The sequence below is a fragment of the Nicotiana attenuata genome, unplaced genomic scaffold, assembly GCF_001879085.1.
Source record: "Nicotiana attenuata strain UT unplaced genomic scaffold, NIATTr2, whole genome shotgun sequence".
In the NCBI taxonomy this organism is placed as follows: Eukaryota; Viridiplantae; Streptophyta; class Magnoliopsida; order Solanales; family Solanaceae; genus Nicotiana; species Nicotiana attenuata.
Window position 1 is genome coordinate 67,435 of NW_017672949.1, and position 24,238 is coordinate 91,672.

At 42.0% G+C, this 24,238-nt stretch overlaps 1 protein-coding gene across 1 annotated transcript; it reads left to right on the forward strand.

Annotated features, from left to right (window-relative positions):
• The first annotated feature begins 941 nt into the window (after window positions 1-941).
• Window positions 942-2,849, forward strand: LOC109215012 (probable beta-1,4-xylosyltransferase IRX10). Its single transcript, XM_019379007.1, has 4 exons — window positions 942-1,173; window positions 1,262-1,650; window positions 1,718-1,959; window positions 2,047-2,849. Exons 1-4 carry the CDS (start codon window positions 1,056-1,058, stop codon window positions 2,558-2,560), a joined length of 1,263 nt encoding a protein of 420 aa, XP_019234552.1. The 5' UTR covers window positions 942-1,055; the 3' UTR covers window positions 2,561-2,849.
• Window positions 2,850-24,238: the final 21,389 nt, after the last annotated feature.

A 24,238-nucleotide genomic window follows, 5' to 3' on the forward strand; every position in this document is an offset into this window, starting at 1 on the left:
ACCGACTTCGATAAGTTTTTGTCCGGTTTTTAACCGCGAATTTCTAGTAGTGAAATCCAATTTGGAATCGTAAAATAGACGTCTGAAAGGTGAGCTACCGTGGAATTTGTTTTCTTTTATGGAAAAATATTAAGTACTGCTTGAGATAGTCCAATTAGGAATTGGAGTAATAGATAGTCCATAAAGACTCAATGGTCACGTTACCAATCGAAGTTTCAATATAATATTCCATAAAGTTTATTTTTTAAATAATTTTTTACCTATCTAAATCAATACTTCAACCAAATAGGAAAATTATTTATGGGTGATGCTATATAAAGGGTGATGGAGAAAAATTTGCGGCATTAAGTTTCGTGAGTGAGAATACAATACAAAGCCAAGAGAAAAAATACAATTACAAAAAAGTGTTTGTTGTTCATCTGAAGATTTTTGAGAAAAAATTCAACACAATATTTTTTAATTCAATCTGTTCGGGGGTTTCATTGATCAAATAGTTGATAGAAAGGATCGGTATCGGTATGGATACACATAGAGTATTCATACTATCGAAGAAATTTTGAAACGACTTCGATCCGATATTTGATATGTAAATAAATTTTAAACACGAAAATATCTTCCTAAGATTGTTATTATGTCCCAGTGCATATTACGAACATCTACGTGCAATCCTACGTATGCTTCGCGGTGTTGGTTACAGCCCAATCCATTGGTAGTATAACGGTGGTTTTCATTGTTGAAAAAAGAAAAGGAAGAAAGCAAGAAACTTGGCTTGGCTGCTACTACTACTAGAATGTAAAACATAGTTTAGGTACATTGGAAAAAGAAGGCATGTCTGTACTATATAGAAGGTAAATGCATGTCTACGAAATGGCATTTAATTTATTGGAAGGAAAAGATACTTTGAACCTAATAATAAGGTGCCTACCCGAACAGAATAGTAACTCCTTACCAAAAATTGTCTACGACTTGCCAACAACTGCATGCGCAGCTAGCAATTGCCATATAGTCGTCCTCTGCCTAGTGCCTCTTTCAAAACAAATCAAATATCTCCATTAATGCCAAATCTAGCATTTACAATGATTAGTTGGGTGTTTCTGCTGCTGCTACTACCTATCACCATTGCTGTAGGGAAGCTTCCTCACGCAGCTCCTATTACTAGCGAGAGGATTTCTGGTATATTTCTGAATTCGTCTCTTTCACTTTAATATCTGTTGGGGCTCGCAGCTTTAATTTGTGAAAACATGGGTTTTGGTATTATTAGGAAGTGCTGGAGATGTCCTTGAAGATGACCCAGTAGGAAGATTGAAAGTTTACGTATACGAACTTCCAAGCAAATATAACAAAAAGCTGCTGCAAAAAGACCCGAGATGTCTCACTCATATGTTTGCTGCTGAAATCTTCATGCATCGATTCCTTTTATCAAGTGCGGTTAGAACTCTTAATCCTGAAGAAGCTGATTGGTTTTATACCCCTGTGTACGCTACTTGTGACCTAACACCTAATGGGTTGCCTTTGCCCTTCAAATCTCCGAGGATCATGAGGAGTGCAATACAACTCATCTCTGCAAATTGGCCTTATTGGAATCGAACAGAAGGAGCTGATCACTTTTTTCTTGTTCCTCATGATTTTGGAGCTTGTTTTCATTATCAAGTAAGTCCCAATTGGAATTAGCAAACTGTGTGGGCGGATTCGATCTTACCTTTTTATTCTGTTGCAGGAAGAGAAAGCTATTGAACGAGGCATTCTTCCATTGCTACAACGTGCTACCTTAGTCCAAACTTTTGGACAGCGGAACCATGTATGTTTGAATGAGGGCTCAATCACAATACCACCATATGCACCCCCTCAGAAGATGCAGGCTCACTTGATTCCCCCAGACACTCCCAGGTCCATCTTTGTCTATTTTCGTGGCTTGTTTTATGATGTCAACAATGATCCTGAAGGTGGTTATTATGCAAGGTACGTACCAATATTGATCGACTCATAGATTTAAAATTAAAGTCATTAATCAAAAATTCTAAAATCAATTAATTATTATTCAAACAGAGGTGCAAGGGCATCAATTTGGGAGAATTTCAAGAACAATCCACTGTTTGATATCTCGACTGACCACCCAACCACATATTACGAGGACATGCAACGAGCCATTTTCTGCTTATGCCCTTTGGGTTGGGCTCCATGGAGTCCTAGATTGGTAGAAAGTGTAGTATTTGGTTGCATACCTGTTATTATAGCCGATGACATTGTTTTGCCTTTTGCTGATGCTATCCCTTGGGAAGATATTGGTGTGTTTGTAGCAGAAAAAGATGTACCTTACTTAGATACTATTCTCACTTCTATACCACCACATGTAGTCCTAAGAAAGCAAAGGTTTCTAGCCAATCCATCAATGAAGAAGGCAATGTTGTTCCCACAACCAGCCCAACCTAGAGATGCATTTCATCAAATCTTAAATGGGCTTGCTCGGAAATTGCCTCATCAAAAGACTACCTATCTGAAGCCAGGAGAAAAGATACTCAACTGGACAGCAGGTCCAACTGGAGACTTGAAACCTTGGTAAGCCAGCTATGAGCTTGGGCATATGTATTACACTCCACCGTCCATCTTGTCCATGAAATTATAGCCTAATTCTTCATTCTTACCCCCGATGCAGTAGCAATCTTTTGTTTATGTAATTAGCGGCTGTATAACTAGAAAACATACACGTTTGAGCATTTAGATGCAATGTCCTTGATTGAAGCATTCATCAGATCACATATGATGACAATGTAGATATCATGCCTCATTTATTCCCATTTTGTTTGTAATCTACTTGATTGAATCCGTTACAGATGTAGCGAATTGAAATGTCTCGACCTCAAATCCCACCAAAGACCGTGATTGCTCCTAACTCATTGCTAGGCAAGCCAAAAAAATAACAACCATAATTTTAAAGCGGATAAATCAGTCTTAACAAACTACTCAATATGACAAAAAACATATTAATCTCAAATACGGCAATATAGATAAAACTATTTAAGGCAGGGTCAAAACACGACCACAATTGCCAACACTGTCCAAAACTCGGATGTCACAATCATCAAAAGCGTCTATCAGGAGTATGAGAAATAATCTAAATACACTGCCAGGGAGGAGGATTCCAGATGTTGTGAATCGATCGAGTAAAGAAGCTCACCACGAAGTCTCCACAAGTGCTCCTACTGACATGGATGAATGCCACTCGCACTAGCCTCAAAACCTGCATAAAATGTGCAGAAGTGTAGTATGAGTAAAAATCACAGTAACAAGATGTATCAAGTCTAGCTTCAAGGAAATAGTGGCGATGGATTGACTCTAACACTCACTATTACTCAAATAAGCAGATGAGAGAATAATCCAACGAGAAACTAGGCATGATATCATCAACAAGTATAAAGACTAAAGATATAGCTCATCGGCATTTTGACATGCTTTTCAAAAAAAACAGAAATCAAATAAGATATTAGCATCCTAAATCTCGACTAAAAACATGATAACAGTCAACAATACCTTCATCAATTCATAGCATGAGTCTAAGAAAATATACATATGCATGCTGAGGATCCCTTTCTCAACAACCCACTGGAAAAACCCATTTGTGTGACACAACACGTGTATAACAAGCACCAAGAGAATCATGGGTGCCTACGATCATAGGGCCCAAGGTAGCATAAGTGATAATCTGACTCTGGAGGGACGGGTCCATAATCTAACGTTGATAATTTTATTTTTAATGATCATCAATCAATCAATCGTTGCGGCGTATAACCCGATCAAATCGTAACATTATCAATAAAATAATAAGTATCAATATCCTCTCAATTGCTTGTAGGGCCAAATTCATAACTTTCATCAGTAACAAACTTTTCCACACAAGCACATTTGTAAAAAAAATTGTAATAAAAGGCACAAGATATGATAATAAGAATGCAGATAAAAACTCAAATGGCGAAGTGATAGCTATGGCAAATCATGTAACTCAATTTATCACCACGACTCAATAAGCTATTTATCATTTTCTAGCTTAATCATATTGTTAACATGAGTTAATTAGATCATAGAAACCATAAAAAACATGAAGCAAATAAGGCAATTATATGATTATGGATTTACAATAAAAGCCGACATAGCAAAGTAATTCTCATGTCAAATCAACAAGTCATAGTCCTAGGCATGGTCTTAAATCATGAATATAAATTATTAAGTAGTCATAGAATCACTTTGAATATGAATAGAAATTCCACATAATTAAATAAAAGCACAACTTGGGTCAATAATACCAGATATGGTCAGACTTAGTTACGCATATATACTCGTCGTCTCACATATACATGGCTCCTAGATCATGAACCAATTAGCAATCATATAACATATGGTAAATTTTTTCTCTCATAAGGATAGACAAGAAACTTACCTCTGCACGAAAACCTCAAATCAAGCAAAAACTACCTAACCGTCAAAATTAAACTCAAATTGACCCAAATCAAGTTAAAAACAACCAAATAACATCAAATAAAGCCATAAATAAAGATCCCCAAACATAAAGCTTCGATCTCTACACAAATCCTCAAAAGTCAACCAATGCTCACACGGTCAAAACTCGTTTCAAAGGATAGATCTCGACTATCCATAACCCCCTCCCCACATGAATCCATATACGTGATTAGATTTACAAATCCAAGTCCAGATCGACCGTCAAATTCATAAAATATACCCTCTTAAATTGTAGATAAAACCCTCATATATTCCTTTAAAATTCAGATTTTAGATATAAAATCTATATGGAACTAAGATATAAAGTCAAATCTACGTGAAAATTGCTTATCTCTAAAGTAGTAGTGAATTTTTTCTTAAAAATATCAACCTCTCAAAGTCTAGAGTTTGAGAGAACGGGCGAAATTACAAAATGATTGCATTAAGTAATCTGCCTAGTTGAACCCTTAGCGAACGTATCCACTGCCCCACATTAGCAAAGCACAATCTGTCTCCGCCCAAAAGTTCTCCTTCGTGAATGTGACAGGAGCCCCGCGAACGTAAAGGCCAACGACCTATCTTCTTCGCGAACGCGGATTCCCTTCTGCGAACGCGAAGCACAAAAACCCCCATCCCTCAAATCCATCATCGCTGACGTTGTACAACCACTACGTACACGATGAGCACCAGAGACCAGCAAAAATATGATGCCTCAGACTGAAGTGAACGATCTGTAACCACCTAGAAATGCACACGAGCCCCCGAGACCCCATCCAATGTCACAGTCACGACCCAAATTGCAGAGACGCGACGAGCACCCAATGCCTCACTCAACCAAGTACCAATGTAACATATCTTTCTTATAATACCATCATGGGTAAACGGGCAAGAAGGGGCATCATGAGATAACCAGAATAAAACAAAAGGTAATACTAGACATAGGATGACCCAACATGATATAAAAACTTATACATGTGACATACGGGCCTATAAGGCTGAAATGATCATTTGTATACCCAAAACATAGGCCTTTAAGGCCATACTAGTATCCACATACACGACATCTGTCTGCAAGCCTCTAAGAGTACATAAATGTCACAAAGGTCGGGACAGGGCCACGCCATACTAATCAATACATGTCTAAATCATACTGACCAAATAGGCAACTCTGGAGCAAGTGGAGTGCACCAACACCTTCCACTAAGCTGATAGCCTAGTAGGAGGACTACAGCGTCTCAGGCAAAAGGGACGTCAGTACAAATAAAGTACCGAGTATGTAAGGAATGAAAGCAATATATAAAAGACATAATAGAAACACGGAGTAAAGAACTCAGCTTGTAAGTTTGAATAGCTTTATGAATCATGAAACATTTATAATGTCATGCATATGCATATAAATGCCATGTCATGCATAGGTATATGCGTACATAACATCATGAAGCCTTTGAGGGCATCCTATCATATTATCTCCGCCTCTTTGGGTGAAATCTTCAATGTATACCAGCTGATCAGGTGTTTGTGCATATATAACTCCATAACCTTTTCCCTCACCCCATATACATATACTATACGCGTATATAGCAACATCAGGTCATGGGTCAATGTACATGTATAAACGAATGCAATGCATAACAAAGTAAGTAAGATTTCTCGGTATGTCATAAGATCAATATGCCTTCGGATAAATTTTAGCAACTTACGTATTTTTCTGAGACCCATGAACAGAAGATATATTAATAGGACACATGGGGAATCAAGAACATAGGCTCCCTTGGTATTTTATGAATGTAGTCATTTATGAAAGTTCCGCGTTTGCACGTTTCGTTTGTATCATATGGATCATTCCAAAAGGAAAGAATGGATAAACTTAACATACCTTAACTCCATTGAGTCCTTAATACCTTCCAAGTAATTCTTCAAACAACTATGTATGCGGAGGGGAGTTTATTTCTCGCCACTAAGGTGCATTCGGGGAGTCATATCAGCATCTCGAGGCTGCAGGATTACGATCGAGCTCCCTCCCCCGAGGTTCGTCCGCGACCCAACAAAGGTTCCGAGGATGGGGAATTCCCGAGGCGAGCATCTAGAATCCGCAAATGTTTAGCACCGTGCCTAGCTGTCCCATCACCGTGCCTAGCCGTCCCATCCCCGTATCTTTACATTTAATGCACTCTGTACTGTATTATATTCCCTCTCCTATATAAAGGGAATCCATGCCACTTTGTAAAGGGCTTATGTTGCTCCAACTATTCTCCACTAGATCAATAATATCTCTCTCTCTCTCTCTCTCTCTTTTCTCTCTAACTTGCTCGTTCTTATTAACTCGAGGCCACTCTCCGCGTTATTGCTTTCATACTCGTTCTTCATTTATTGTTTGGTATCTGCCATAAAGAGCATTGTTAGATCATATTTCAACTGTTATCCCATTCTCGATTACCCTCGATAGCTCGAGATCGAGCCCAAATATTGGCCTCGAGGTCCTCCATCGACCAATCCGAAGGCAGGGCAGCAAGTCCCTCGGTCTGATTACTGTCCCGTTTTAGCTTGTATTTTATATTTAAACTTCATATTCTTAGCACCATTTGCTCTAACACCTGACATCAAAATAGATCACGTAATTTTAGAATCCCGTTTACAAATTTAATTGTTGTTACCATTTTCACGGTAAACAGTTTGGCGCCCACCGTGGGGCTAAAAATAATAGTGATTATTTTCTTGCTGGTTTCGTTACAAAAACGCAAGTTATCTTTCACACCTTTTCTTGTCCAGGATCTCTTGATTTCATGTTGAAATGTCTGGATCGGTAAACAGAGTCGAGAATGACAACCCCGAAAACCACAGGGAAAACGGCATGGCTGTTTCGGCTATCGGAACGCGGCCACAGAATTCCAATGACGCGCCCAGACCGATTCTAGCGGATGCGGATTCACAAGACGCACGACAAGTCGATGAAACCTCACACACGGACAGAAGCATACGACATGGCGACCAACTAGAAGCCAAAAAAACCCCGGCTCGGGAAGCGCATGACGTTAGTCTTCACGATATTTTTGAAATGTTGGAGGCATAGCAATTGGCTATCGCTCAGTTACAAAGCCATCCGAAGACTCCTAGCACAGTAGCGCCGGAAACTACTCCCCTAGCCGAACGGGTACTGGAGAAGTCAAGCAACGACGGATCGGTAGCCGATTCTGCCATCCTGAGAATGCTGGAGGATCTCACCAAACGGATCGAGTCAGGCGAGAAAATGATAGCAGCCAACGATAAGAAGGTCGAGAACTATAACTTCAGAGGTGACCAAATCCCGGGCGCACCCCCGATCCTGAAAGGTGTAGATTCGAGGAAGTTCGTGCAACGGCCGTTCCCAGAGGAAGCGGCTTCGAAGCCCATTCCAAAGAAGTTCAGAATGCCAGAACTCCCAAAATACAACGGGACCTCGGATCCCAATGAGCACGTCACTGCCTACACGTGCGCGGTGAAGGGCAACGACATAAAAAAACGATGAGATCGAGTCAGTCCTACTAAAGAAACTTGGAGAAACGCTCTCAAAGGGGGACATGATGTGGTGCCACAACCTAGCTCCCAACTCCATAGATTCGTTCGCCATGCTGGCAAACTCCTTCGTAAGGGAGCACGCCGGTGCCATCAAGGTAGCAACAAGGCAGTCCGACGTATTCAAGATTAAGCCGAGGGAGAACGAAATGCTGCGAGAATTCATGTCTCGTTTTCAGACAGAACGAATAGAGCTACCCCCGGTCTCCGACGACTGGGCAGTGCAGGCCTTCACTCAAGGCCTGAATGAATGAAGCTTGGTGGCATCAAGGCAACTGAAAGAAAATCTGATCGAGTATCCCGCCATCACCTGGTCGGACATCCACAACCAGTACAAGTCAAAGATCAGGGTCGAGGACGACCAGCTGGCAGCCCTTTCGGGCTTAGTATACCCGAGCAGGCTCTTGGCAAAGGAGTCAAGGTCGAATAAAGAGAGGTACCAGCCATACCCCGATGATAGGATAAATGCTCCAAAGCGCAATCCGCCCCGTAACGACCGATTGGTAAACCAAGGACAGAACGCTCAAGGACCCCTCGACAGAGGTGGCTTCAACGAATATGCAGGGCTAATAGGGGCGCCCCGCCTATCAGAGTATAGCTTCAACGCCGATGTGTCAGACATCGTATTCTAGCAAAATCAGGGAAACCAGATGGCCCAGACCGGTACACTCGGATCCTTCCGAAAGGAACTACAATTTGATTTGCGAGTTTCACAACTCTCACGGGCACCGAACCAAAGATTGCAGGCAGCTCCGAGAGGAAGTGGCCCGACTGCTCGATAACGGGCACCTTCGGGAATTTCTCAGCAACCGGGCCAAAACCAATTTCGAGAAGGAGAAACAGCCAAAAGGAACAAAGCAGACGAGCCCCAACACATCGTCCACACGATTTTTTGATGGTCGCCCCGGACGCATTCAAAATAAAAGACCACTTAGCAACCGCCAAATAAGCACCAGAACTCGAGAGTGTCGTCGCCACCTACATAATCACCCCTCCCTCTTTCTATCTTCTACTTCACGATAACTCTTGCGCAGGCCAGCGACCAAGGCAATTGGGATGCCACCCCGGCTCGAAGACCCTGAGGCTTCAAAGAGTCCGTTGCACTCTTTTTGTTTGATCGATTTTTTATCCCGAAACGAGTTTTTACCGGCAGGGTTTTTTAACGAGGCAACACCCACGCACTTCCCAAGAAGGATTCAGTGAGCCTAAAGGACTTCCTTTGCAACCAGCCCCGCTCCGAGAAATGACGAACGAAGCTCCAATAGGAAATGATGTACTGGACCAAACGGTCCAATGAGCCGCGCCCACGCGGGCCAAGCTCGTAACAACAAAACATCATGTATTTACGCCAAGCAATAAAGAATATCTTTCAGCATATCATACTCCAGAAAAGCGAATTTCGGCATGCTCACGGCATGGGTCCCTGCACAAAATGCGTCCCGAAGGACTCGGAGACTTAGCATCAACAATTTGGCACCCTCACGACCCCAGGGTTGGAACTCCATGCTCATAAGGCCCCAACAAGGTGATTCTGAGCTCACGAATAACGACCTTCGAGCCTAAGCAAACTTGAGGACTTGGAGACTATCACGAATCGCCGTACACTGGAAAACCCGAGGCCGTAAGACCCCGAGCGGGCAGACTCGGTATAACCAGATCTATTCTACATAGCAACAAAAACTGTAAGACCTCAACAGGCATGACAAACTGTAAGACCTCATCACGCGTGACAAAACTGTATGACCTCAACAGGCATGAAAATTTTGTAAGACCTTTCTACAGGCATAAAATTCAATCCCCAAGTTTAGGCTATACGTCGCATTTGTAAGAATCCCAAAAGGGCATACCCTCGATGAAGATGCCTAAACTATCACTCGGGATAAAAAATGGCTCCGTCCAAACATATATGACTACGGTCAAAATGGCTGCACCAGCCAAATTAACGCAACTCGGGGATGCGCGACTGTTGCTAACAAATTGCAGGCCATTACTTCGAATATACTTCAAAAAGAACCGGTTAAAACAGGCTTCCTTCAAGAGAAAAACGAGCTTCGAACATGTCAGCTCCAAATCACATGGCTACGAGCTACTCAGCTTACGTGCTAAGAACCTTCAGATGTGCTCGACATTCACCACCTCGGTTTTCGCCCTCGAAAGCTCGGACGAGAGCCTTGCGATCATCTCCGTCCGAGCAGAATCGTTCGCACGAATGATCTAGATTTGCACCTCAAGAGCGGAAACTCCGGCCTGAGCCCTTTCCTTGGCCACAAAATGGGCCTTCACATGCGCCTGCAGCTCGGTGAATTTGCGTTTGACTTGGCCAACGTCACCCCGGAGTTGTCTCAGCTCATCCGCCTTGCCCTCCAACTTAGCAAAACATCAAGATGCCAAGATAAAAAGGGAATAAAAGCCGGTATGAAATGCAGGGTACCTGTTTCTCCAGGAGGTCCTCCCGGACTCGTCTCCGGTCCACCTTATGTCGTAAAGAGATAAGCTCGCTTTCCTTTGTCGCACAAAGAATCTTGAGGGATTTCTCCCTATCTAGAGCCTCCCGCAACGGGGCCTCGCAACGAAGCAGCTCGGATTTAAGTCTATCGAAGGCCTATGAAAGAAAGCCAAATAAGGAAAAAGAAGAAGAGCGTGGGCCAGAATTCTTACAGCAGTCGAAATTCACCATAAGGCCAAATGCCGAGCCTCGCCGAAGGTCGAAGCAACGTCCGGTGGAGTACCACTCCCAGAAGGTCGCCGATCGACCAAAGTCACTTCTCCGCAACCGCAGCGAAGAAGTCGCCTCGATGTAAGCCTTTTCGCATCCCGGAACATCTTTCCTTTTATCGGCACTCCTTGATCCCGAGGCCATCAACCTCTCTACCTCCCCTAGGGGAAACGGCCTCGCCTCGAAAGGACTCCCAGCGCCTGCGACAGATAAATAAAATAAACCGGCAGGGAAGACGCCATTTCATAGGAGGAAGAGCGCAGAGCGTCGGGCACTTACCATGATGCTTCGCCTCCCATCTCCCTTTTGATAGATCTCGCCACTGGCGCCTATCATAAATCGAGGAAGCTGCCAGCTTACGAGACCACTCGGCTAAATTCGGGACCTCTCCGGGCGACCAGTAGGTTGCTGCAAATAAAGAACGGAAAGATATCGTTACGGAGCCAGCCTCAGGTTGAAAGGAAGACAGTTCATATGAAGCACTTACGTGTGAAGTTCCATTTCTCATGAAATGGCAGAAATTCTTCAGGAATAACATCGGTCGTTCAGATCCGAACGAATCGATTCATCCATCCATGGTCCTCATCCTTCTCATCGCCAATTACAGAAGCTTGGGTGGATCGACGCTGAAGAGCAATCAGGTCACGGTAGCGCAATGGCCGATACAGCCTCACGAGGTGACTGAGGGTAAATTTTATCCCGGCCTTTTCGGCAAAACATGAGTGTATACGCTTAAAAATCCCTCAACATAAGTCATGACACTCTCCTCGGGGGAAGGTACTTGCAAAATCGTGCCTTCCTTCCATCCGCATTCTTTTCTGATCATCTCGAGGTTTTCCTCCCTCGCTAATGAAATGATCCTCAACACATGCTCTCAATGGCCCGGAACATTGGGAGGTTTCCACGGCATGACAGCCCTCCTCGAGGCAAAACATCCAAAGCCTCGCTCTCCCGACGTCGAAGCGGCACCGACCAAATGCGGAACGCAGGGGAGACTCCCCTCCACCCGATGATCGGATTTCGAAGCAGCGACCATGGCTACGACAAACTAGGGGGAAGAAAGTAAGAATCTGAGCACAATCTTCTGAAATAGGGAAGCGAAAGGACTAGCACAAAACACCAGGTTCTGCAGAAGAGATAGCCTTGTCAAGAACAACGAATTCGGCACATAAGAGATAGATGAGCATATATATAGGGGCAACACAACAACTGCCCGCTTACTCAAGAAGGCCAATTAGTTCTGGCCGCATTAACGTCACCCTCTCCTAGGGGAACGTACTGGAGGAATCGCTTCGGCTCCCACGTGACTGAGAAAAACTACGGGACCTTGGGGAGACAGCCTACGTCAAAAATATCGGTTCAAGAGGAGCCATCGATTTAACCCCGGGGCATGGCCAGTTTCAGGGCCCCAGTTGGTCCGGGAGCAGACCCCGAAGGGCTGACATCGAGAGGCAAAAGCTAAAACGCAAAAGAAAAAGGGCAAGGAGAAGGGATGACAGAGTGAAAACTCCTTTTTTATATTGTCAAAAAGTAAAACGTCTTTACACTGTTCATTCCCCAGGGCAGTATACAAAGCATAAGGGAAGGTATACAAAAAAGACTCAGAGACTACTCTTCGTCACTATTATCTTCGCCCTTATCTGGGGCAATCAAAAGCGCCAGTCTTTCCTCCAATGCACGGGCCTCCTTAAGATCAGCTGACAGGTCGATGTCTCTGGCCCCGAGTTCCTCCAAGTTCTCTCTCCTCGCCTCCGCCTTAGCATGCTCGACAGCTCGGATTAGCTTCTGATCAGCTGCTATGGATATGTCACGAGCCATTATATGCGCTGTGGTCACGTCCTCCTGATAAGTAGCAGCATCTTGTTCGACCACAGACTTAGCCGCGGCCAAAGCAGCGACCTCCCTGCGAGCATCCTCGAGAAGATCCCGGGATGTCACCAACTCCGCGGCCGCTATTTTGTTTTGCTCTGTCAACCCAGAGATGTTTGCATTCAATTGATTAATCTGCGAGCCACTCTGCTAGACCTGCGTAAGAAGGGTAAGCCGATGAATATACGAATACGGAACGCATGTGAATATGGGGTAAAAGGTCGGGTACAAGCAAGGCAAAGTACCTGAGCAGCAAGATCGGCCTTCTCCCGGAGCGCCGTTTCCAAAGAGGCCCGAAGTTCCCCCAGCTCTTTATCTCCCCGAGCAGAGCGAGCCTGTAAGGCCTCGGAAAGTTTTGCCAAGTAAATTAGGATTTCGTGGTGCCATGTAGGCTAATTATAATGTTTTATATGCTATTAACATGAGGGGAATCAATTGGATTTGGTAAATAAGGGTATAAGTCATATAATACATAATGTGGGGTCTAATGGGAGGCCTAAGTATAAGTCACGTTAGAAAATTCCTTAATGGGCTAAAATTCCAAATGAGTTTGCACAAGTCCACACTTTGAACCAGCATAGATATATATATATATATATATATATATATATATATATATATATATATATATATATATATATATATATATATATGTGAAAGGTTATTGAGTCTAGTTTCCAACGCTTCAAACCGTTCGTCATTTGGACATTTGTACACAAACTTATTCTCAAATTACTAATGTCTGGATTTGCGACCAATTTTGCAATCGCAAAACGACCATGCGGACCGCATATGCTTCGCATAGTGAAGCAGAGTCGGGCAAAACATTATGCTGTCGCATGTTGATTATGCTGTAGCAGAATCGATTATACTGTCGATTATGCTATCGCACAATGATTATGCTGCAAGAATGCTGCCCACATTTCGATTATGCTATAGCATAATTGCACAACACATTTGACTTCGCGGGTCATTTTTAGAAATTTTCATATCCGAACCCACTTTGATAAATAAGCTTTGGGGCTTCATTTGGGACTATTTTTACACTAAATCAAGAGAGAGATGAGAGCATTTTAGAGAGAGAAAGAGGAACCTAGCCTCCTAATCATCAATCTTGCACAAACCCTCAAGAATCAAGCATGCTAATCTCTAGCTCACTATCTTCCGGGTATGTCCTACTTCTAATATTTCATATATGATATTATGAGTTCAAAAATATATTGTGGGGTTAGAAATAGGCCATGCATGTGATACTAAGCTATAGTATGTGGGATTAATGAACTATTTTGGGTAGTTCTTGATGAAACTGGATAAGGGAAGAAGGAATTTCCATTGTAGAACCTTGTAGTCTACTTCACTTGTTAGGTGTTTGATGAAATTCCTAAGAGAGTTACACCATGGGTAATCTTCCTAATTATTAATCGATTTCCGCTATTTCCTCATAGATTGTTATTGCTAGAGGTGTTGGTGTATTCTAAGAAATTAAGGAAATGCTCTTTGAGGTATGTATGGCTAAAATCCCGTCTTTTAGAAATTGAGCTTCATCAGTGTTTGTGTGAATATGGCAAGATTAAAGTTGAATTGTTGCATCAATTGTTATTTTACATGAATTGGTGTTGTAACCTAATATGCGTGAAAGATGTGTCTCAACATGATCGACGTGCTATCTTGATAACTTGAAAGGGGCAAAAGATACAAATTATGTATTGAAATGCTTAGGCCTTAAATTGAGATTGAAGCTGCATATATTGTTCCGTCTATGTGAAGTCTTATCTACGCTTACAATTTAAATTGCTCTTGTGTGCACCTACTGTCCTAAATGGTAAACCTAATATTGAAATTGAGAATGATGTAAAATGCGGCCTAGTGCCAAGAATGATGTGATAAGTTGTGTTCCCAAGTGACTATGAAATGATATATGTGAAACGAAATAATTAATGAGAAGGGAACAACGCTTTGGTAAGGCTGCCTAGCCGATCGGACCGAGATCGGACTCCGCTCATAATAACGGTGGTACTGTGAATGAATTATGGAAAAGGGAAAATGAGATTGTGATTGAAGTATGTGTCTCAAATGAGGCAACCTAGCTGATCGGGTCGAGATCGGACTCCGCTCAAAAGAGCGGTGGTATTGTGAACAAATGATGAATAGTGTGAATTTCCCCAAACTAAAGCTATGGAAAAAATGATGTGAAAGCTGTATGATTCTTTTATATTGATAATGTTTTGATCGTTTAATGCTTTTTAGTTATACATGTGATTTCCTTATTTTTGTATGAAAGTTTTTTCTAACTAGATGGTGTTTAGTTATACATACTAGTGCTATTCGATGGTACTAACGTCCCTTTTGCTGGGGGCGCTACGTCTTTAAAGGGATGTAGGTATTTCTATAGCAGGCAGCGTTGGTCGCATCTAGTGCCGAATCATCCTTTCAGCTGACTTGGTGAGCCCCACTTAGATTCGGGGTCCTGTTTCATCTATTTATCATGTACTTTGTATTTGAGGTATAGCCGGAGCTTTGTTACCAGCATTTCCATATTACATTACTCTTCAGTTGTGTTTAGAGGCTCCATAGACAGGTTGAGGGTAGTGTTGGGTATTGGAATTAAAGTAGAAATATTGATGTTTGGCAAAGATTTATAAAACTTGTAATATTTTGATAATTTTGATTTAAGCTGCTAATGGAAATGATATAGAAGTTGTTAATGAAATACTTACTAAGTGTGTTTAATGGAGTCCATCTCCTACTCATTCATGAATTAGTTTGGGTAGAATGAAACCTAACAGGCTTGCTCAGTCGGGTTTACTCGATTGAGCGCCGGTCGTGCTCCTCGGTTTTTGGGGCGTGACAAACTTGGTATCAGAGCCTAAGATTTTAAAGTGTCCTAGGATGTCTCAGAGCCGTGTCTAGTAGAGTCCTTCTTATCGGTGTGTAGTCGACCACATCTATAAGTTGGAGGCTACTCAGACATTTAGGAATTTCACCCTTCTTTGATACTCCAGATCGTGCAGTAGAGCTCAAGATAGGGAGCTCATTTCCATTCTATGTCTTAATCTCAAGATGAGTAATTCATGATTTTGGAAGCAGTAAGGAGGGAATAACCCCACCATTGAATCTGAGGGAGATTGCCAAGAGTTTGTTAGATGAATGTATTGAGTTGTGGAGGGATTGGTAGAACCTATCGCTAAGAGGGGAGTGTCCTTGTCCCTATTGATGTCACTACACCACCAAATCTTATAGTATATCGGCATGGTACCAACGTACGTTAGGGATGTGGAGTCGAGGGGCATCGATTCAGCTATTGCCCTATCAACCTGAGGTCACCAAGTAAGTCACTACTTAGCACAACCAACGTACTCTTGTTGTATATGTACATCCATATTGAAAAGTCCTCATAAACATGGTCTTAATAAGATGTGAGTCACAAAGACTTGTGTGTACCTACTCCTTGAAGGAGTCGTATTGTTCGTGATCCACTCTATCACAAATTCTCTTATTTACATCATTTTGTGGAACTAAGTTCTATAAATACGTCTTTGAATGGAGTTATAACTCTAGGATTAATACTTCCCACTTTCTTTCCTAAATTCTCAACAAGGGACTATATCCGATGAATTTCTTACAGAATATTTTATTCAAATGGACAACATCTGCCAACTTGTGCCTATGCATGCACTGTCGTAAAGTTTACCTATGTGGTGTCAAGTTCCATGCAAAGCATCCCAGTGTTGCGATCCTTCTCGAGTCACTCTTTTACTCGCTTTTGTATATGGCTTATATGGTTTGAACAATCACTCTACTCTCTTGCGAGTATCGATATCATCATGAAAGTTTCTCAATGTCTAGTAACGTAAGAGCATACTTTAACACCTATCACATGAGTGCATGTCAATCGAAATGGTCACTGTGTGCATAAAGTCTCTCTGAAAAAAAATTTGAGATCCTCACATCCCCGTCTTAGGAAGAACTTGTGTCGCCATCTTGGAATTACTTTCATGTCCACTTGGGACATCCCGCAGTAAGTAGCTCACTTTGTTCCTAGTATTGTGGTTGCCCGTGACTTTGTCGTGTATTGCAGTTGGGAGTTAGTATAGAAGAAGCATGTCCAGCTCATAACAAATGTTTATTTTCTCTTTTCACCTCCACAACATGTATTAGTTGTGTTCCTTAGTTAGTGAAGTCATTGTGCTAGTTTCCAAACACTTGTTCGACAACCATGAGAGAACATATCCTTCTATGTGCCATTATAACACTTCCTTTATCATAAGGACCCTTACTAGGCTCTCCGTCAAGACCAAAAGCACCATTGGAGGTTATCGTAGCACAACGCCTGTTTCTCCTGTTTTCTGTCTTTCATTAGCATCTGGGTACTTCTCAAGTCAAAATCCATGGAGAACTCATTATGAACATCTGTAAACTTTCGATGATTATTTTATACTATCTCATTGGGTTCCCACCCCACTTCAAGTTCATCAAGGGTTGATAGCATGCTGCAATTAGTGAGGTTGAATGATCTCCTTTCGATAATGGATTATCTACACATGTGCTGGTCCAACGATCTGCTTATCTGTCTAACTCTCGCCTTTTGGTTTTGGGTTGACCAAGGAGAAATACACCTAGTAACACATTCATATATCAAAGCCTTTCTCTCAGTCAAGTCTTATAGCATCATGTGGCTCGTAATAATTGGTTTTGTAGAAGTGTGTTGTACTGCTTCATTATGAAGTTGAGTTGCTAAACATAATTGTATTTTTGAATTCTGGAGCTATACATCACGTGACTACATACAGAGATCTTCTTTAAAAAATGTAGCTTCTCGTAATCGCTTTATATTACCACCATTCCTAGTGGTTACAATGTAAAGGTTACTTCCATAAGGCTCTCTCACTTTCTTTTCATTTGTCTTGCATTATGTGTCGTTTACCCGTAATCATCAATGCAATATTATCTCAATGTCTCGACTAGTTATCCAACCATATGATCTGATTTAATTAACCACACTTTTATGTACTCTACAAGCGCCCTGAGAGTGGGAAAATTTCCCCTTTTCTATAGACTTCTAATGTCTTCAACTCCATTTAAGCTTGTCGATTCCAAGCGGTGCTCCTAGTTGTGCTGCCTTACTATCTAATTTCATCTAGTAACTCCCCTCGTGAATCTAATTTTATGCCTTATGGCGTCAAGGGTCGGGGTATGTTCCTTTTGTTAGGATAAAAAGATATTGCTCACACTCCTTACGATATTTTCTCCTAAGCAATCATCTACCTGCTCTACTTGTCCATGTGACTAGATAACCTAGGTTACTTTTCCCTGATAAATGCATTAAGACGTCTCATTCTTTCAAACTTATCCATTTGGGCACTTTGAGGCCTTGTTTTTTACCAACTCGTAATGGTTTTAAGTACTTTCTTTCCATTGTCGACGATTTTCTAGGACTATGAGGGCTTGTCTCATGGGTTTCAAAAGTAATGATTTTCCTTAAAGTTCAAGCTTAAATTGCCACGATTTCAAACCAAAGTGTGTCCCCTTTTTCAAAAGTCTTAAATGGGTCAGACTTGATGGGTTACGTGGCATTCTGCTCACTCGACTTCTAGAATAATTGACTATATCATTATCATGTGAGGGGAGTTTTGCGACCCTTGGTATTCCACCTCCATGGGTGGATAGGAGTGTCATTTGTCTTTCTCCACGGAGCATCATGCTAACCATTAGAACACCTCTAACCAATACATGATTTCGTCCCAACATTTAGATGTCCTAGCTATGTCGTTTTACTCGTGAAAGGTTGAGATTAGATGCCTTCAGATTTTTGCACATATCATGAGCATATTGATTTGCAAGACAAGTTGTTGTATCTTTAGTTCTCTCATATAGGGTCAATTGATAGGGAGGGTTAAGCTGTTTGAATTATGATAATCTCATAAGTGTTTAACTTCTTTTTCATCCTCATGGGCTTATGACATGGATTCCTTGTGTCAGCTAACGTCAGGAGTGTAATTCAACTTCATGTATTTTGAATCCCATATCGCATTCAAGGTGCCAGAGTATTCTCATTTTTCATAAATTGATTTTCCCTACACTCCAGGAGACAATTGGGTCATGTACTTGAATATTCCTCCTTAATGATTCCTATTGCAATTGTACTACTTACCCCTATGCCTCATTTGTCTAATAATTGATGTCGTCATAGTGATTAACCATGTCGGCATTGTTAGTTGTAATTTTCATGTCCCTTAGCATATAACCTCAGAAAGTACTCTGCTCAGCGCATTAATGAATTCCTCGATAACTCCAGCCGAATCTTGAACTCTGTGTTCCTCATTGCACTAAATTTATTAGGTATTGAAGGTCCAAACATGTCAAATGGGGATCATCCCCGTGTGATCACATATATTCGATAGGTAGTTTTATGGCATGTTTATGATAGCACATCTTAGAGTAATCGTCGAAGGTCATCGAAGGTTTAGCATGGGTGTTCGAGTAGAGATTCAGAATTCAGCAGGGTGAACCAGTTGTTCTCAAAAATTTCCCCTGTAGATGTTATGTGAATTGATGATGAAGGGTACGTAAGCGCACTTCCCATTAGGTCGCACTAGGAGTATGATGTTTCCCTATAGTTGTTCCTCATGAATTTGTGTTTTCATATGTCTATGTCTAAGAAGGTAGGTGGAGATCATTTTGTATCATCCTGGTGTAAATTATTGAAGGTGAATGTTAATGGATAGTTAGCTTATCCGAGGTATCAAGCTAGCATCCTTGTTAGATAAGATTAGGGGTTGGGTTTGCTTCCGTGAATGTGTTATGGAAAAGCTTGTGAGGAGAGGAGGCCACTTTGAAGGCCGAAAGTATCGTGGATGGAAAATATTTTCGCTTGATTGTATATCAAGAAGCTTTGACTTGAAAGGTACCTTATAGGTGTTATGATCTAAAATGTGCAGTCCATGTTCAGGTGTCATTTGATAATGTAGTGCTCGTAATGCTGAGGTTTGTGTTATTGATATATATATTGTGGTGCTTAATCGAGTTGTGGATGTATTATTAGGATGGTTTTGGTGGTTCTCTGGCAGGTGGATAGTCCTAGTTACAAAGGAGACTCTGCCGAAATTTCTGAAAAAAATTTGGGAGTCAGTCAAATTTTAGGGACTTGAGGTAGGTGAGAAAAGAGACATACTATGTTAAGCGTTAGGGCGGCCTCTACTCCTCATCCGAGGACGAATAATCCTGGGGGGGGGGGGGGAAGAATGTAAGGCCCCGAAAAATTTCGCCAAGTAAATTAGGATTTCGTGGTGCCATGTAGGCTAACTATAATGTTGTATGTGCAATTAACATGAGGGGAATCAATTGGATTTCATAAATAAGTGTATAAGTCATATAATACATAATAAGGGGTCTAATGGGAGGCCCAAGTCTAAGTCACGTTAGAAAATTCCTTAATGGGCTAAAATTCCAAATGAGTTTGCACAAGTCCACACTTTGAACCAGCATATCTATATGTATATAAGGTCTTATGTGATGAACAACCTATCAAATGAAAGGTCATTGAGTCTAGTTTCCAACGCTTCAAACCGTTCGTCATTTGGACATTTGTACACAAACTTATGATCAAATTACTAAAGGCTGGATTTGCGACCAATTTTGCAATCTTAAAACGACCATGCGGACAGCATATGCGTCGCATAGTGAAGCAGAGTCGGGCAAAACATTATGCTGTCGCATGTTGATTATGCTGTAGCATAATCGATTATGTTGTCAATTATGCTATCGCACAATGATTATGCTGCAAGAAGGCTGCCCACATTTCGATGCTATAGCATAATTGCACAACACATTTGACTTTGGGGGTCATTTTTGGAAATTTTCATATCCGAACCCACTTTGATAAATAAGCTTCGGGGCTTCATTTGGGACTATTTTTACACTAAATCTAGAGAGAGGTTAGAGCATTTTAGAGAGAGAAAGAGGAACCTAGCCTCCTAATCATCAATCTTGCACAAACCCTCAAGAATCAAGCATGCTAATCTCTAGCTCACTATCTTCCGGGTATGTCCTACTTCTAATATTTCATATATGATATTATGAGTTCAAAAATATATTGTGGGGCTAGAAATAGGCCATGCATGTGACACTAAGCTATAGTATGTGGGATTAATGAACTATTTTGGGTAGTTCTTGATGAAATTCGATAAGGGAAGAAGGAATTTCCATTGTAGAACCTTGTAGTCTACTTCACTTGTTAGGTGTTTGATGAAATTCCTAAGAGAGTTACACCATGGGTAATCTTCCTAATTGTTAATCGATTTCTGCTATTTCCTCATAGATTGTTATTTCTAGAGGTGTTGGTGTATTCTAAAAACATAAGGAACAGCTCTTTGAGGTATGTATGGCTAAAACCCCATCTTTTAGAAATTGAGCTTCATCGATGTTTGTGTGAATATGGTAAGATTAATGTTGAATTGTTGCATCGATTGTTATTTTACATGAATTGGTGTTCTAACCTAATATGCGTGAAAGATGCGTCTCATCATGATCGACGTGCTATCTTGACAACTTGAAAGGGGCAAAAGATATAAATTATGTATTGAAATGCCTAGGTCTTAAATTAAGATTGAAGCTACATATATTGTGCCATCTATGTGAAGTCTTATCTACGCTTACAATTTAAATTGCTCCTGTGTGCACCTACTGTCCTAAATGGCAAAGCTAATATTGAAATTGGGAATGATGTAAAATGCGGCCTAGTGCCAAGAATGATGTGATAAGTTGTGGCCCCAAGTGCCTATGAGATGATATATGTGAAACAAAATAATTAATGAGAAGGGAACAACGCCTTGGTAAGGCGGTAGCCGATCGGGCTGAGATCGGACTTCGCTCAAGATAGCGGTGGTATTGTGAATGAATTCCGGAAAAAGGGAAAATGAGATTGTGATTGAAGTATATGTCTCAAATGAGTCAACCTAGCCGATCGGGTCGAGATCGGACTCCGCTCAAGATAGCGGTGGTATTGTGAAAATGATGAATAGTGTGAAATGTTCCAAACTAAAGCTATGGAAAAAAATGATGTGAAAGCTGTATGATTCTTTTATATTGATAAAGTTGTGATCGTAGAAAGCTTTTGAGTTATACTTGTGATTTCCTTATTTTTGTATGAAAGTTCTTTCTAACTAGATGGTGTTTAGTTATACGTACTAGTGCTATTCGATGGCACTAACGTCCCTTTTGCCGGGGGCGCTACGTCTTTAAATGGATGTAGGTATTTCTATTGCAGGCAGCGTTGGTCGCAGCTAGTGCTGCATCATCCTTTCAGCTGACTTGGTGTGCCCCACTTCGTTTTGGGGTCCTGTTTAATCTATTTATCATGTACTTTATATTTGAGCTATAGCCGGAGACTTGTTACCGTTATTTCCATATTGCATTACTCTTCAGTTTTGTTTAGAGGCTCCGTAGACAGGTTGTGGGTAGTGTCGGGTATTGGAATGAAAGTAGAAATATTGATGTTTGGCAAAGATATATAAAAATTGTAATATTTGATAATTTTGATTTAAGCTGCTAATGGAAATGAAATGAAAGTTGTTAATGAAATACTTACTAAGTGTGATTAATGGAGTCCATCTCCTATTTATTCATGAATTAGTTTGGGTAGAATGAAACCTAACAGGCTTGCTCAGTCGGGTTTTCTCGATTGAGCGCCGGTCGTGCTCCTCGGTTTTTGGGGCATGACAGAGCCTCCAAATCCCGCAGCTTCAAAGTAACTTTCTTACACTCTTTTTCGTGGTAAGAAATCTCCCCGTGGAGCTGGAGGATGGCATGATCGTACATCTCCTTACATTGCGGCATAGCAGAAAAGTTGGAAAGATGAAATATGATGCTCGAAGATGAAAGAAATGCACTAGAAATGACTATCAGCCTCTGCATGGAATTCTCCACCGCCTTAACGATGCTAGGAATATCGAGATCAGCTCTATCAATAATGCCATCAAAGATGTTGGCAATAAAGTCTCCCCCTTCGAGAGAAGTCCCCGCTGTTGCGCCGATCATCCTGTGGGCATCCCGCAGTTCCCTCGACGAGACCGGGAAGCTCGACATAAAGTCGTTCAGGTCGCCAATTTCTCCAAGTGGAAACCTACGTTCGTGGAAGGCTCTGAGCCCCAACCCTTCAGGGCCAACGCCAGCGGTTCCCCTGGCAGAAGATGCAGCAAAACCGACCGCGCGATTCGAAGCTACATCAACATCCTCTTCAAGGACCTCGGCGCCCTCGAGCCCGACTGGAGCCAGCCGTTCCGAACGTAGCGGCCTCCGACCGACGCACCTGCAAGTCTCTCACAGTTGACCTTGTTCTCCTCGTTAACAGGCTTCCATCATCATCCTCTCCTGGTTTTCTTTGCCGCAGGACGAACAACAACTTCCCTGATTTTCCTCTTCTTGCTCGTGTCAGGCTCCAAGGCCCCTGCTTCACCATCAAGGGGCGACATCATCTGCATAGTTTTGCCAAGACCTGCACCAGCGCAGTAACCGCAATACGCTTTCGCTAAGGGCTCAGAAAGGAACACAAACTATGAAGAATAGTCGGTAAAGGAACCTCACCATGATTCTTGGCCATCCAACACTTCTTAGCCAGGCCGGCCCAAGATCGAATGCGATATGGGAACTTTTTACTCAACCGCCCGATCCATCCCGACAAATCCAGGACCACCTCTGGGTGCTAAGCGGTGGCTGCAGAAAGCACAAAGGGATTATTATGTCAAAAGGAAGAGTAGTTTGAAAGCGAATAAGGGGAAAATTGCTTACGTCGGTCATTCCACCTCTCCGGAAAGGGCATCCTCTAGGCCGGGATGACATCCGAGGTCCTTACTCGGATAAACCTGCTCATCCATCCTCGATCCTTTCCCTCATCGATGCTCGTAAAAAAAGATTTTTTTGACCGATGACGGAGCATGATTAAGCCTTGATACAGTCGAGGGCGGTACATCTCGATCAGATGATTGAGGGTAAAAACTACACCCTCAACCCCTTAACCCCTTCGATGAAATGACGAAGCATCAATACTATCCTCCAGAAAGAAGGGTAGATCTGACAAAGTATCACTTGGTATCGGTCGCAAAAGTCGAGGATAACCGGGTCGATCTCCAGGGGAGGAGACTCGACAGATTTATGAGGCCCCAGGATTAATGGGTAGGTGTATATGTGAAGGAAGCTAGCCTTAAAGTCAGTTATATTATTATTGGGGCCGAGAATCTCCACCTCCACTGCCTCGCTCTATCGGCAGTCCTTCCTTTCCTTGCTAATATCGGTCATGACGCTAACGTATTGGGACACGTGCTCGCACCTACCCGACATAGACAAAGTATTATCGGACATCAAAATCCTGTAACGTGTTGAGATCAGGTGGGGTACATTGTTCCAAGGAGGGAATCGCTCTGGTTTCTTCCTTAGGTGATCGGGACGACGATGCAGTGTCGTTCCATCGGGGAACCGTCCTAGAGGTCCTAGCCATGTCAATGGTAAAAATCCTTCTGTGAAAAGATGAAAGAGTGGCAAATACAAAAATTCTGACTCGTGGGCTTGTAAGTGGGGTGAAAGTGGGAAGTGTCTAGCAACCGGCGCATCTATAGG